The sequence below is a fragment of the Dendronephthya gigantea genome, unplaced genomic scaffold, assembly GCF_004324835.1.
Source record: "Dendronephthya gigantea isolate DGI-Jeju-01 unplaced genomic scaffold, DenGig_1.0 000112F, whole genome shotgun sequence".
Taxonomy (NCBI): domain Eukaryota; kingdom Metazoa; phylum Cnidaria; class Anthozoa; order Malacalcyonacea; family Nephtheidae; genus Dendronephthya; species Dendronephthya gigantea.
Genome location: NW_021163122.1, coordinates 540,671 through 556,499, shown reverse-complemented (window position 1 = coordinate 556,499; position 15,829 = coordinate 540,671). Strand labels below are relative to the sequence as shown.

At 37.2% G+C, this 15,829-nt stretch overlaps 1 protein-coding gene across 1 annotated transcript in view; it reads right to left on the bottom strand.

Annotated features, from left to right (window-relative positions):
- The window catches only part of LOC114535194 (von Willebrand factor D and EGF domain-containing protein-like), a 134,967-nt gene that overhangs the window by 17,627 nt on the left and 101,511 nt on the right, over window positions 1-15,829 (bottom strand). Inside the window, exons 13-16 of the mRNA XM_028556574.1 lie at window positions 8,181-8,464; window positions 7,086-7,460; window positions 5,291-5,548; window positions 414-528 (exon numbers count right to left, since the gene is read on the bottom strand). Of these exons, the coding sequence (XP_028412375.1) occupies window positions 414-528; window positions 5,291-5,548; window positions 7,086-7,460; window positions 8,181-8,464 (1,032 nt within the window). The remainder of the gene's footprint in view (window positions 1-413; window positions 529-5,290; window positions 5,549-7,085; window positions 7,461-8,180; window positions 8,465-15,829) is intronic.

Below are 15,829 nucleotides of genomic sequence, written 5' to 3'. Positions count from 1 at the left end.
TAAAAACTAAATAAAATATTAGAAAACAACTGCAGAAAATGACAATAATACAGTAAATATAATTTGGTACTTCGCCTACGTATTCACTTCCATTTTCAGCTCCAAAACGGTACTCGCGACTTCCGGTGTTATCACATTTTGGACGATTGTTACGTCTGCGCATGCGCGTGACTGAATATTGGTATTGGTACTCGTAGCGGAAGCCGATCTTAACCTCCCAAATAAAATTAGTACGGGTACCAATTTTAGCCATGCCGTGCCAATAAATTAAGTGTAGTGTAAACGGGACTTATGAATCGATTCATTCGGTATATTTTGTCTCTTCCTTTTAAAAGAATAATTCAAATAACGATTTCCTTTATGTAAATTACAGGATCACATTAATGCATTTTTATATCTTTACATTGGCTTACCTGTTCGGTTTTCCCATGACGAAGTTGAAATGTTAGGCAAACATTGTCGACACCAGTCGTCAGGATGGCTGTCATTTTTGGCGAAACAATGACCAGAAATTGAACAAGCATCAGCCTTTTAGTTAAAAAAAATTATTGTTATAATATTGTCTAGTATAAGTAATTTAGATCTCACTGTAATTATTTTGGTTGTAAGCTTATGGTTTCGCAAAAAATTAAAATATTTATATACAATGCAACTCTATACTTAGTGCCAGGTTTTACAATTTTCTAGCAAGTCATTTTCTGAGGAACTTTAAACCAGGGAACTTGTATTTGGAAATACATACTGAAAGCAAATCACTATATTACGCGAATGAGCTTTCTAAATTGTCAGTTCAAAGATTGTTATACACATGCTGAAGATATAGCGTTCATTTACATGCACACTTTCTTAAAACAATCGACCACCTTTTAATATGTAGTAATTACGCGCTATATATCACGACTAGCGAGTTCATCTTTACACAGCTAGAGAAATTAATATATGTTTAGCTTTCTGGCTAAATATTTATTCTATGTCATTTAACCATGATTTAACTTAAAAAACAATTTAATAATCGTGTTTCAAAAATTCTCTGTGGAAAGCAATTCTATTCCATGCACCGTTGGAAATGGAATGAAGATTATCATTCATTTGTTATCGTTAGGCTCATAATAAACTCCAATTGGCGCCGTTTGCATTCAACTTATTCAACTGGGCAAGTTTGATTTTGATTGCTATTATTTTATTTTGAAAACATTCGAAATATAAAAGATATCATTTAGAAAGCTAAATAACTGCTCTTTGATACTACAAAAAGAATAAATTATTTAATGCGATAGATCCGGCATAAAAGTCTGTTAATTCCTGGGTGGTTTCAATGAAAAATTGCTGAAATATCTTGATGTATTTCAATTTCAGTTCCGCATTTAAAAAGTTTGATCTGCACTCTTGTAGCTAACACTGAAAAATTTATAATCATTTTATGCAAATTCCCATTATTCTTTGAGCGCTTAGAGTTTTAGGTTTTTGAAAGAAAACCTTTTTTTGAATTAGCTGTATCAACAAAAAAATACGGGTCCAGTCAATAGTCCGGCGGCAGAGGTAGGAAACGAGGGAAGTCAAGCTGGTTTTTCATTAGCGATACTTTTCGCGTGAAACGATTTTATATTTCCCTTGTATTTGAGCAATTTGTTCCAGATGGTTGCAGTTGAGAGCTTTGAAACAAAAGTAAAATGTCGCCTTGCGCGAAAATTAGGGCTAGTAGAAAACGGTTAACCAAAATGTTACGTTGCGTTTACCAAATGATCGAACATTTAAATCAGCCTAACGTGGTCGGGGCGTAGTAGAACTCTAGCTCTGCAAGCGCCTTTGTCTTCGGTCCTGGCCAATCCCGGCCAAGCTGGTGAAAAAGATTGTGTCGCACGTATTTATTGATTTATCAGAGCTGATTCCAATCTAGAGGATCTAGAGAAACCGCCTAACAAGTTGCCATTCCTTTTCTATAGTAGGGGCCCAAATTGTTACTAAACCGCAACAAGGGAAAAAACGGGATATCTGAGAAATTATTATGGAGTGGAGTGTTTTAATAGTTACATGGCCGTCCTCACGAGCTTTTCCCCCACGCGCGCTCGCGACCTGTTGGCGTACATGCTAATAATTCGTATGTCGAAACGGCTCGGTGGAATGGGCTGGTTTCATTACGATCGCGCGTATCGTTGAGAAGCGCCGGCTAGAAAATTTGGCGATTGGAGCATGATTAGGCCCGACTTCTATCATTACCATACGGCGGTGACTAATGAACGACAGCTGGACCTGGTTAAAAAAGATACGCCTCCTAATACGGTAGGTAAAAGTAGCTTTCGCGAAAAACCCCGGGGAAGCTCCGCCGGTCGGCTGCTCTGTCCCTCGTGGAACGCCGGGTTTTGCAAAAGCAATCAACAGATATGGCGCTTCCGCCACATCTGTTCGTTCCCAGACTGCCAGGGCTATCACCGGTTGCTCGAGCACCAGCGCCATGTGTCCTCATAGCGAAACCGATCCCCCAACGTCGGCCCAAGGAATCTCGTGGAGCCATCTCTAGATAAACAATCCAACCCCTGGCTTGGCAATATTGTGTTGTGTAACTTTTTGGTGAATAGCGGCCAGATGAAAAATTATTTGCATGACCACAGCGGTGCTTAATAACTTCCCACTAAAAATTTACCCTTTTTACACGCTTTTAACCGCCCACACGGATCGAGTTAAAGTTAGTTACGTTGTTAATGGAATTCAAGACGGTTTTCGGATTGGTTTTAATTCAGAGCATGCACGATTCGTTCAGCGGAGGACAACTGGTCGTCAGCACTGGCACACCCCGATGTGATTGACAAGTACCTCATGGGCGAAATTTAGGCTCATCGCATGGTCGGACCTTTTGACGTGCCACTGTAGCCTAATTTGCATGACAGTCGGTTTGGAGTGATTCCCCAGAAAAATAGACCGGACTCATGCATATAATATTAGATTTATCATTCCCGCTTGATCACAGTGTCAATGATGGCATATCAAAATCCGATTTTCCTGTCAGTTATAGTACAGTTCGGGACGCTATTCGGTTCATAATTAAAACCGGCAGAGGTGCGCGAAGGCGTACCGTATTGTACCTATTAATTCTGACGACCGGCATTTCTTGGGAATGCGATGGCGCAATAAATATTTCGTTGATTTAGCTTCACTTTTTGGCCTTCGGTCCGCACCCGGGAGCTGAGCGCTCTTGAGTGGATTTTTTAACCGCTAGCTGAGCTCTTTGAGTGGATTTTGCAACACTAATACGGTGTGGCAGATTTGCTCCACTACCTTGACGATTACTTTACCCTCGGTCCGACAGGGATATCAACTTGTAAAGATTCGATTCGCGCCATTCAGGAAGCCGCGCGGGCACTAGGTGTGCCTCTGGCCCCTGATAAGTGGAAGCGGCCAACCACGTGCTTGACTTTTCTGGGTATTCAGCTAGATTCCGGAGTTTAATCGAAATTATGAGTTTAATCGAAAACGACTTTGGGAATCCTCTCTCCAATTGCCTCTGGTTGGGACAGGTCCTTTGCGGGATAAAACATACTCAAGGTCTCGCCTGACGGGCGCGTTTACCGATAACAGCCTCCATTCTTCGATCGTCAGGTATACTCGCTATTTGACTTGCGCAGCTATTTGGATGGCTTGTTCTGTGGGGCGTGTTGCACCGGGTTCTTCGGTTTTCTGCACTTGGGAGAATTTACAGCGACCGGTACCTACGATCCTAGAGCCCATTTGTCGCGCGCTTTGGTTTGTTTGGTTTGAGGGTAAGTTTTCGGCCACCGCTTCCGCATTGGTGCTGCAACTACAGCAGCTCGATGTTTCGGACCATGTGATTATGACGATTGGCAGGTGGCTAAGCGACACTCCGCTAAGGGTAATTGACACCGTAGCAGCTGGTCTCGTTTCGTAGACCCAAAAATCCAAATCCCCAAACCCTCCCCCCCCAAAAAAAAGAACAGACAAACCCCAAAAGCAGTGTATATAAGTTTGGTTGTCAATCGCAAAAAAAGAATTTGGGTTTCTGGCTTTGTGTCAGTCGTCTGGTCTGCCATCTTGTCGATCCATGTTCAGTTGCAGCATAGGGGCGGGCAGTAAGGGTAAGCCCTAGGGATGGGCGAAGATGAACGTTGTGCTGCCATTTCAGCTGACAACAACGTCCTTGCACGAGTCGTACAATTGTCGCTTTACCATCTAGCCGAGGAAAGGAATGCGACCCCACAGGTGCGCTACCGTGTTTATACACGTTGTGCAACCACCTCAGCTGGTAACAATGTCCTGGGTCTTTTCGACGAGGCGTGTTCTCACCACAGAGTGTGGCAAGGGGATTTGGCGCCAAGGTTGGTTCGGTTTCGTTGTGGAAGCTGCGAACAACGTCAAGGTCGATACAGTGCACAAGCGTTGTCTTACCATGCAGTTTGGTGAGAAGTTGCAGCGTCTTTGGTTTAAGGTTGTGCTACCATGTCGGCTGGTAACAACGTCCGCTTTATAGTCGGCACAATCGTGATAGATTCACCGTTCTTGCAGCCTCGCCCCTTAAGAGGGCTCAGTCAGGGGTGCTTACTTGGAGGGGTAATGTTTCACATCACTTTTGCGTGTTCAGCTTAAGATACCGTAGGGATCTCAACCTGGCTCCAAGTCACAGTACTCGTTCCAAGCCACCCCTCCCGCGAACGACAGAGCTAACACCTAACCATCCAATCGCGTAAGTGATGGGACGAAGGTGTTAATTGAGAAAAAATACTCATGATTGATTAGGGAGACATTAGTGAGTTTAAGATGCACCAAATCTACGACACCACAGTTTTCCAACAGCTATGGAAATTATAGACTCTTTTTGATAAAAAAAAGTCCGAGACGTGTGTAAAACAAATTAATACTGGTTTCCTCAAGCTAGTAGCAATTTTAATCTCACGTCGTTGCACACGGTGTTTACAGCTCCAGCATTTGCAAGAGCCCACGATGTATTGTCAGTAAAGTGTATAAAAATTAATTAAGGTTTTATTTGCAGGCTGGTCAACTTATAATGAGTGCCGCGGATGCGTTTTCCTGTATTTTCTCGGTCAAATTTCGCAGATAAAAGGCATTCAAATATATGCGATAATTTGATGACGACATAAGAAATGTTTCATTAATTTGTCAACATGGTGTAATAACATATCATTACATAAGGTAGGCGTTATTTGGGTACTTTTATAGTAAACGTTGTAACTTTATAGTAAAGGTATGCATGGTGGTGGGTGAAATTAAAATTAGAATATCATGTCGCAGATTTCTTGTGATTATATAAATCGTGTTTTACCTTAAGTCGGCATCCTGTGGAAACATTGCATTCTTGGCACACGGAGTCATACGTAATGAACAACAAGGACTCTTTCGATGCGTTTATCCGATTATTGGAAACTGCAATTTCTATTCCAGCGGCTGCCACTCCTTCGTTACCATAGTCACCGATATTTACAGGTGATTCGGGAAGAAAACATTTAACTTCGGTTATATCCATCATCAATCCAGGAAACAACGTGATAGATCTATCTGGGTCCCATACTGATTCAATAACCTATGGCAACAACAATTACATTATTAATAATATAGGGAGCTAAATTACTACCACATTAATTCAGGGTGAAATTATTCAACATTAATTGGAAGAATTTGTTATCGTTCGAAATTGACTTTATCATATAAACGACTTATCAGAGAGCTTTTGAATTACAACTTCCTGTCTTTATGCCGATGATAGCCAGACATTTGCTTCTGGTGATTATAGTGAACTTGTTTATATACTAAATGATGACATAAATCTCGCTAATAATAAACTAGAACATCCTGCCAAGACTCGAAGTAAAGTTAAAAACAAGATATATGATTATCGCTTTGTGTTAAACTGGGAAATCAATTCCCCGGTGCCTAGGAGTACTCCTTGATGAAAGAATGAGTCGGGGTATAACACATTGAAAAGATATGTAAGAAATCTAAATAGCTGTCATGAAACGAATAACCCTGTTCGTTTCTCACAAAACCTTGAAGATGATTTCTAATGCCCTGACAAAGCCTTATTTTGATTATTGCTTTCAATTTTAAATCCAGAACCACCTTAAATGAGATGAATTTCAAGCTTTACTTCGGCAAGCTATGTGCGAAGCTGCAAAACATCCTTCTTCCCGCATGAAGGAGAAACATTTTTTTATTTTCACAAATAAAGTGTGGAAATAGCCATAACACCAGAACGATGCTCTAGGTCTGGCATTTATCTGTAAAAAAGATTTTAAAATCTTTTTCATGCATGCCTTGAAGCAATCGGCGTCAATCGAACGTTAATTGGGGGGGCATATTCATATATTCTGTAAATTATGCCAGGCTGATTTCTATTGAAAGTCAGTTTTTTTCAAAAGAAATTAGCAAGGCATAACAGAATAATTATATGGGTATGGTCCCCCTCGTCAGATTGACGCCAATGCTTGAAGCACATACAGTGCTGTCCAGAAATAACCTAACACTGCAGTCACGATTCGATTGCGGTCGACCGATAGAAACCGCAAAGACTGCAAGGGAAAAATACGATCGCCGTTGCCGTTCGCTTCCGAACGGAATGATACGAACTGCTGAGAGCGACAACACAATAATCAAATCGAAAACATCAAATGGAAAACGACCGAGGTTCAACTTCGGTCTCACCGCGGTTCGACCTCGGCCCGACCTAGGTTAACCGCGGTTTTTGTCCAGGTTATTTCTGGACAGTTTAAGGTGATTCTAAATTTAAAACGATAAAATGTGATGTAATTACCGAAAATGTTTATTGTAAAAGCACGCAAAATTTTATACATGTAAATGAATAAAACATAAATTCTCGATCCTTTCTCTCAGACATAGCAGTTTTTTTCTATTAGCGCAGGGTAGTTGATATCCAAAAAATAATGGCGGCTATCAAAATCCATATGGCAAACAAACTTTTGGGAGTGCAATTCGTGCAATTTTTCTCTTAAGGGCCTGGCAAATTATAAAGGAGTAAACTTTAGGTTTAGGGGGAGAACGCATATTTTAGATGCTCATCTATTGACCTATTATCTAGTACACCGACGTCTTAACCATCCTACCTTAATTTCTTGAACATGGCAGGTAAGATTCTCGGAATCCAACAAGGGGAAAGCATAAATACCAACATTGCGACACGGCCTTCTTCTTACATCACATATTCCCGATTTACGTATGCCATATAGTTTGGGACTATCTTTCAACGATACTGAGCAATCAGCAGCTGTGTAGTCTTCAAAACAAGTGCATGTTGAGTTCGAACAATTCCCACGGTCCGAGCAATCATTTGGACAAAGTGAATCCAGAACATTCGTCTCCAGTTTCAACACGCCATCTGTGCTGTTCTTATAGTAGGATATGTTCTTATAAACATTTTTCTTGCACACGGTGTTTAAAGCTCCAGCATTCGCACCAGCCCATGATGGATCGTCAGTAAACTATGTAGAAATAATAAAGATTGTATTTGCAAGCTGGTCAACCTATAATGAGGCACGCAGATGCATCTTCCTGTATTTTGTGGGCGAAATTTTGCAGATAGAAGCATAGGCGCGCAGCCTAAATATTCGTGATAATTTGAATGCGAGAAATTTTTTTAGCAAATTGTACATGTTAACATTGTGTATATGATAATAATATATAATTATATCTAATTACATATTAAGGTTAATAATTTTTTTTTACGTTAGGAAACTTACCTCTTAGACGATGTAAAAATACCTCAATTATATTGACTAAAACCAAAAAACTAATCTCTGATAATTTTGCTAATTTCTTGCAAACAAGTTTAGATTAAAACAGCTTCTAACATGGCAAAATACGGCAATATTTTTATAGTTTTTGATCAAAAACTTTTCGTACGATGCGGGATGACAATGGTCCCTGTATTCCTTTTTTAAAAAAATTTCACATGATCTTATTGCTTGAAAAAATAGGCCAATGAACCTCAACCAATAGGATCTGCAAAATATTTCCAAAAAAATAACTAATACAGGCACCACTGTATTCCTGCATCGTATGGAAGTTTTCGATGATAAACTTTAAAATTATTGCTGCATTTTGTTATGTTAAAGCTAACTGGTGTAAATAAGCAATTTTCTGATACCGAAAGGTAACATTTTAGTAATGCAAATTTGAATTTAGATGCATCTTTTACATACCTGGATATCAGTAATGCACTGATTGACAAGGCTATCCAAGTTAACACCATTGACATTACTACAGCTTTCTCCGGCTTTCGAATACCTTATTTTTTTGTTGCATAAGGATGTTACGCTCTTCTCTGTCAATCCACTAGGTGTCGGCCATGAGGGAACTGTGAAATTACGTTTAGGCGGGTCGTACGGCGGAATAATATCTTGATCGTCTATATCATCATCTCGCATATCAATCGCTCTTTTGCGAGTGTGATCGTTCCTAGTTGTGCGTCCGCCGCGGCATATATCTAAGAAAATAAGTGAAAATAAAATTTTTTGATGAACCGGACATATGCACGTTCCACAATAATCACGCATCAAATCGAAAAGTTATTCTATAGCAAGACTAGTTACGTTGGAACGAAGTACCTGAGAGAGAATGTAAAATTTCCACTCTCATCACTCAGTAAAATATATTTAGATAACACTTTTTTACCGCGACCGAAGGAAACATCCATTATGTTTTGTGGATCCGACTTTGGTAGAGACAAAGCAGAGTAAAGTATCGACGGTCAAGGGTCTACAAAACATAATTTTTTGAGGTCTCGGTAAAAAGGTTTTTTAGCTTCTGCTTTATAATTCTTCATATCATGCGAAAACCGAATTCAGTAATTGTTGTTGTTGTTTGTTTGTTTAATCGATCAATTTTTACAGTCCTAAGACCGAATTACAACAGAAATTAAAATCATGGATATAAGGTAAAATATACTGGTATTCTGGGAATTTAAGATAATTACTATATTTACAACAAGTAATATCCCATTAAATTTAGAGCGTTTAATTGGTTGATGACGATCACGTGATATTGAATAGAAAGTCTCATTTCCCAAGAGTGCAATGGAAAGCGTTCCATTGCACTCTCCAGATTGCAATTGTACTATACATTTTGTTCCATTGCACTCTTAATGCTTTCAGTAAATATCATCCATCAAAATGCTTCTCGCACATATGGTTGTTGATCCATACAGTATGTTTTTTAATAAATTATATTTTTGAAACGAGACAGTCTATTTTGGTATTATATAAAACAAATAATGAATGTTTTCATTCGTGCAATGGTAAAAATATCTTCACTTGGTTAAAGATGGAAGGTTCCATTCCACTCGGCTATCACCTCGTTGAATGGAATATTCCATCTTTCACTTCCTGAAAATATTTTTACCATTGCACTCATAAACATTCATTAGTTGTATACTAATAATGTATTAATATTATACTAAGGTTTTTAAAGTTAGCGTTTTTTGCATAATTAGGAATAAAAGATATAAATAACCTGTTCGTATTGATGATAGGAATGTTAAACTTCTTAGCTTTCTAAAATTATGGTTTTCGTGCAGGAGTTCTCCTTTGCATGGTAATAAGTGATAATAAGAGATCATCTTGTTCGTTTCTATGCTTTAACTTTTGTGATAAGTTTTCTCTTTTTTCTCAGTGTTGTTAATTTTGCTTTTTTTAATGGAAATTTTGTGCTTAATTTCAGTAATAGACAGTACATGAGTAATTTTGCAATTCGCAAGTTTTGATCAACTGAATTAGTGAAATTGGCCTTGAATCTTTGTTAAAAGCTGCGATCTTTGATTGTTTAGGGATGGGAGGTACGTCGGCCATCTTCCATGCATGTGGGACTTAATTTACAGGTTTTAAATAAGCAATTGATAGTATCAGTAACAGCAGGTGCTAATATACCGGCGTATGTCTTATACCCAGTTTGGTAGTTGTTGTGCATGGCCTTTAATTCGTGTAATGATTTCGCTACCAACATTTCAGTAACTTTTGTTGGCTCATCATCATAATTGGGGACACACATAATTTGTTAACGGTTCATAGGTTGACATAATACTGATAAAGGTTTCATTGATATTATTTGCTAGTTCGTAGTCGTTGCAATTGGTGACAGAATGGCTGTAGCTTGTGCGCTAATTTGTATTTAATGCATACAGAAAATACTAAACGTCGTATCCTCAGAGCATACTTGGAGAACTGTTTGCCGACATCTAGATAGATAGAACAGCTGTTTAGAAACATTTTGGTAACCGAATCTTTTACCTTGAGTATTTCTGCAGTCTGCAAAATTTAAAAATATATTCCTCAAAATTTTGGTCGTGTTCTCTCAACGAACTTATAAAATCGCCCACATTCATACGAACATTTATGATGATTATGATCTGAGATGTGCTTTTTTACACAGAGTGATTTTCAAAATCAATCAACAAGAATCTCCAAGGTCACTAAAAATTACAAAATCATATAACAACAAACAACAGTTTATATCTATCTATGTGACTATGTTTGCACTAAAAATAATCTAATCTAATTTCAAAATGTTACGTTTAAAAATAGCAACATTTTCTGATTGTTGTCTTTATTAATTTAGTGAGTTAAAATCGACCCCATTGCCTTCTAGCAATAGGGATTCTAAGCTTGTCCTTGCTTCTAGTAGTACGTATGTTGGTCTTCATGCCGTAATAATTTCATATCGTGATCAACGAAACTGTTTAGACATTTATACACGTAGACACATCTCCTGTGATAACGTCTCTTTACTAACGGCACCCACTTAAAAGTAGTTAAGTTAGCTCGATACGGTTTTCAAAAATTCCATCGTTCATACTTTGACACGTTCAAACAACGCATTTTTACAATTTATTCTAGAGATATTGGGGTTTTTATATATTTTAATGTTTCTACTTTTGAATCGTATAAGTTTTAGTATCAAATTGTCCGTTGCTATGGCGACATACGTGTACAAAATTCACTCCAAAATGACCTATTGCCTCGGATAGTTGAAAAAGAAGCACGGTTACCCCCATTTTTTTTTCGTGCATCATCTTACTTGGAAGAAAGACTAACAATTAGCAAAATATAAAAAAATCTATAATAGCAAAAAAAATATCAAAAAAATGTCATGTTTGCATGTTTCAAAAATGTGGCATTATAGAATTTTTTTCTATTTTCCTAATTGTTAGTTTTTCTTCCAAGTAAAACAACGCACGAAAAAAAGTTGGGGGTCACCGTGCTTTTTTTCCAATTATGCGAAGCAATTGGTCATTTTGGAGTGAATTTTGTACACGTATGTCGCCATAGCAACGGACGATCTGTTACTAAAACTAATACGATTCAAAAGTAGAAACATCAAAATATATAAAAACCCCAACATCTCTGGAATAAATCATAAAAATGCGTTGTTTGAACGTGTCAAAGTGATGAACAGTGGAATTTTTGAAAACTGTATCGAGCCACCTTAAGGAACCCGATGCAGATGAATTTCCTTAAATTTGTCCAGAATAAGCTTAGCAGCGTTATTTTGCAAAATTTTAAGGCTAGACATTAGGGTTGAATTATGTTTGTCTCCCCAGACTAGATCGGCATAATCAAATAACGGCATAACAATATTATTATAATAAGGAGACGTGTTTTGAAAGGTATAGTAGAAACACATTTAAGAAGACCAAGCCTTTGATTAACTTTCTTCACTATATGCTCAACATGATGTGTCCATGTAAAGTCAGATGATATGAAAATTCCGAAATACTTTAACTACAGACATTGCCCACCTTATGATCGAGAGTCGACACTGTTAGAGGGACTTTACTTTCGAATTTGCGATTGCTGCCTATAATAAGCATACATTTGGATTTTTCTAAGATCAGAATAAGTTTATGTTCGTTCAGCCACTTTGCTACTGTAAGGTTTCTGTGTAAAGAGCTTCTCACTGAGTTCCTGTGATGACGAACGATGACAATAGATTAACGTGTCATCAGCATAAAGTGATGCAGAGTAAGACTCCAAAACACTAGGCCATGTATATAAATGACAAATAAAAGAGAACCTAGAATGCTAACCTGAGGTACTCCATAAGTGTTTGGCAATTCACTGGGTAGTTCGCTCTCGCAACATGTACGTCTTCTCCGTTCAGTGATGAAAGATTGAAACCATTTTAGGAAGTTTCCATTTAAACCAATTGCCGATAATTTAGATAATAAATAATAATTTTGATAAAACGAATATCACTTTAAAGCTTTTATTGAGTCGACTGCGTGAATTCAATAATCGAAAACAACATTCGGCCTTTAGACTTTAGTTCTGTTTTGATGTTTTGAAGGTTTACTTATATATAGTTAAATTAATTCTTACCTCAACATATCATTATATAATAACTCATAAGTATTTTAGCCAATGAAATCAACCCGAAGAAGTCACATGTGTTAGCTTTATACGTGCATTCACTGCATTGTAAAGTAGCAGGAATACTAATTTGGATGGCACACTATATAATTTGTCACGTTATTAGTATTCTTTATTTTTAAATGTTTCATCCTAATTAGCATTTGTATACTCGGCAAATATGATAAAACGTTCCTTTTCGTGTTTTAAATATTACTTAAACAGTGAAAGTGCATGCAACGTAATGGAGCAGGTAAACCGTTGATTTGAATGCACCTTTACGACTGTGGTTGTTTCCGATCAGCTATTGGCTTTCCATTTAAGGTGCTCTTATACAATATTTTTATTTTATTTTCAAAAATACAAAAATCTTTTCATACCATAACGCAAGCCAAGTAGCTCTTAGTGGGAAAAGTCTTGCAAGAGGCTTCAATCACTATACAGGGTGTGTAAAAAATGTCCCAAATGTAAAATTTCCATTTTTCAGGATATTTTGCAGAATTTGGAAAATTTTTGTGCTTCTAGAGATGGTTAAGACTTATCTGGTATAGCGATGGCAAGTTTGTTTCTTCATTAACAAAATTATGTTACCAGGGGGGGGGGGTAGTTTCTATCCACTGATAGTGAAAGAGCTTGGAAGCTGAAATTGAGATATTATTTAACTCTCTAAAAGTAGAAAAGGTTTTTAATAAACTGTCAAAGTTTCAAGAAAAATAATGCATACTGGGAGCATCGCGCGACCCCTAAGACTGTCGAATATTTCATTGCGCGTAGTGGATCAAATGCATCGTTGATATCCACCATATCCACCATTTCTTTCTAAGCAAACTGCGGCTCGTCTGAGCATGGTAAACACTAAACGGATAATGATTTGTCTGTCCTGTCTCAAATTCTCCATTTTGTTCGAAATTCTTCTTGCAAATCGCTTAGGCTACCACCGGCAAATCTAAGCGGATGGACATGCAAATGGTTCGCCGTTCAATGTTTACCATGCTCAGACGACCCGCAGTTTGCTTAGAAAGAAATGGTGGACATGCTAAGAAATAACATCACGAATACATCGCTTTGTTTTTGTGTTCAGTTTCTCGCTTCAATTTATTCATTTGCCCACGTTTGCATGCATGAGATCGGTCACGCTAAAATCATCGATGCGTTTAATCCACTGCGCGCAATAAAATATTCGTCACCATTAGGGGTCGCGCGTTGCTCCTAGTACGCATTAATTTTTCTGAAACTTTGGCAGTTTATTAAAATACTTTCCTACTTTGAGAAAGTTAACTAATTTTAAAATTTTACATTTGGGACATTTTTTTATACACCCCGTAGTTACCCATACCAGACCAATACCATGGTGGAAAATTGACGATTTTTGTAAAAACAATAACAAACTAGGAATTGGTTTATTTATTTCAAAATATTTTTGCCTCAGAGCTGAACCTCGAATGAATTAAACGTTTCTAGTATTAAACGTTTCACCGGCAGCAAATATAAAACTTCTACGATCTATATAAAATAAACAGTTGTTATTTTGTTTAGACTGAGCGAAAAAACAACACTTTTAGGTTCACGTCCAACCCAAGTGTCTTTAAAGTCTATCATGAAAATTTTATCAAGTTCGCATTATTAATTTTTGAGTTATCTTCACCATAATTAGGGATATGAGAATTTTAGTTAGTTTTCTAAGAAAGGCGAGGAAAAACGTTTTGCATATATTAATAAATTATAGAGAAAAAGCCAATGGACCCCTTTTGTTTGCTCGGGGTAAAGCCATAATTGTTAAAACTTTTCGTTTAATTCTCGCGTTCTTTATATATTTTTTGAGAAAAAATATTCAGGATCGATTAGGGAAACATTTAAGTTTTCATCCCTTGAAATTTTAAAAACAGAATAAATCGTGATTTTTTTGTATAAGACCACCTTAATTCATTGCATAATAGAAGCTTAGAAGGTTAGGTTTGCCTAGCTCAGGAAATATTTTGCTTCGTTTAAAAAGTAACTAAATCACCAACAAATCATGTAAGTTTCTCTATATTGAATCAGTTTTATAACTTTTTTATTGAAAAATGTGATTTTCGAATTGTTTTCCAGAATATAACCCAAGATTGTGGCTTTTTAGCAGAGATTCAGTTTAAAAATATTTTTGCTGTATACTTGGCCCCCAATATTTTACATCATGTAATAATAACAATAACGACTAGAAGTACATACAACAACCCCTGGTCATTTTAAGGGGGCTACTAGTATTTGTCCACCCCCTGTGAAGAACAAGAATTAACATAAAATGGGAAATTGCAAAAACAGCTATTACATGCGTGGTTTACTCGACCTTCACAACCAAAAAATCAAATTTTGCGCCCAAAATGTCCCTTAAAAAATTTGGTTAATTCATGTATTATTCTCAACGCCCAAACGAGCTGCACACTTCATATCTATTCACTCTCTGTTTGCCACCCACACGCCCACACTTCACAAAACTGGAGGTTGCTCTTTATGTCTCAGTACAATAATGCGAAAAATGTCCATCAAGGGTTTTTTGTGGCCGTAAATTGACTTTAGGGGTCAAATTGCTTCGGTACGATTAATATGAACTAATTCTAGCGAAATCTGATCCAAATAATATTATGGCAATGTACGGCAGAAATCTGTTATACCATTCGCTGAAGAGCTTAATATCTGACGAATATAATTAAATACTTTCTATTGCAGCCAAATTTATGTAAATTTTGAAATTTTAGTAAATAATGTAAATTTTAGTTAATATCGGCAGGTCCTAATGTCGGGTGTCATAGAAGGGACCGTTGCTTAAATTGAATATCTCCGCAAGTATTTCGGCTAAAGATACCGGAATACCACCAAACGATAGCGCTTGAAGAGGTCATATAAATGCTATATTCAAATCGGCAGATAGTTATAAGCCGCACTTGTAATAAAATTATAAGCCAAAATACTAGCTTGCGTTGTTATCTTAAATTACTTGCCCATGGCAACCATATACTTTTCGAAATTCCATGTTTGACTTTGTTTGTCAATTTATTTTGTTCTCTGTTGGCTTTAGACTGTCTTAATTTTGCCTATAATCATTCTGTTATAACTTCGATGTATTTTTGGATAAGGATGTGCAAAAGAATCGGAAAAATAAGCCATTTTAAGATCTAAGCGATGAGCCTTGATGAGCGTTGCTAAGCGCGTGTCAAAAATGTGACAAAAGTCTGTGATGCCCACCCCCTAGGCTAATTTTGACCCCATATCGATTCCTGGCGTAAAATTGGACCAAGGGGTCAGTTTTTCGGCTTTTTTTGCCCGAAATTTTTGGTGAATCTTTTTATTATTGTGAAATGCTTGCCGTGAGCGATGCGATAATACATACCAGGATGCAGATTATGAATGTTTATGTAAAAAATCGGCAAAAATCGTCTAAAGGCACGATTTTGAAGCTAAATATATCAAAA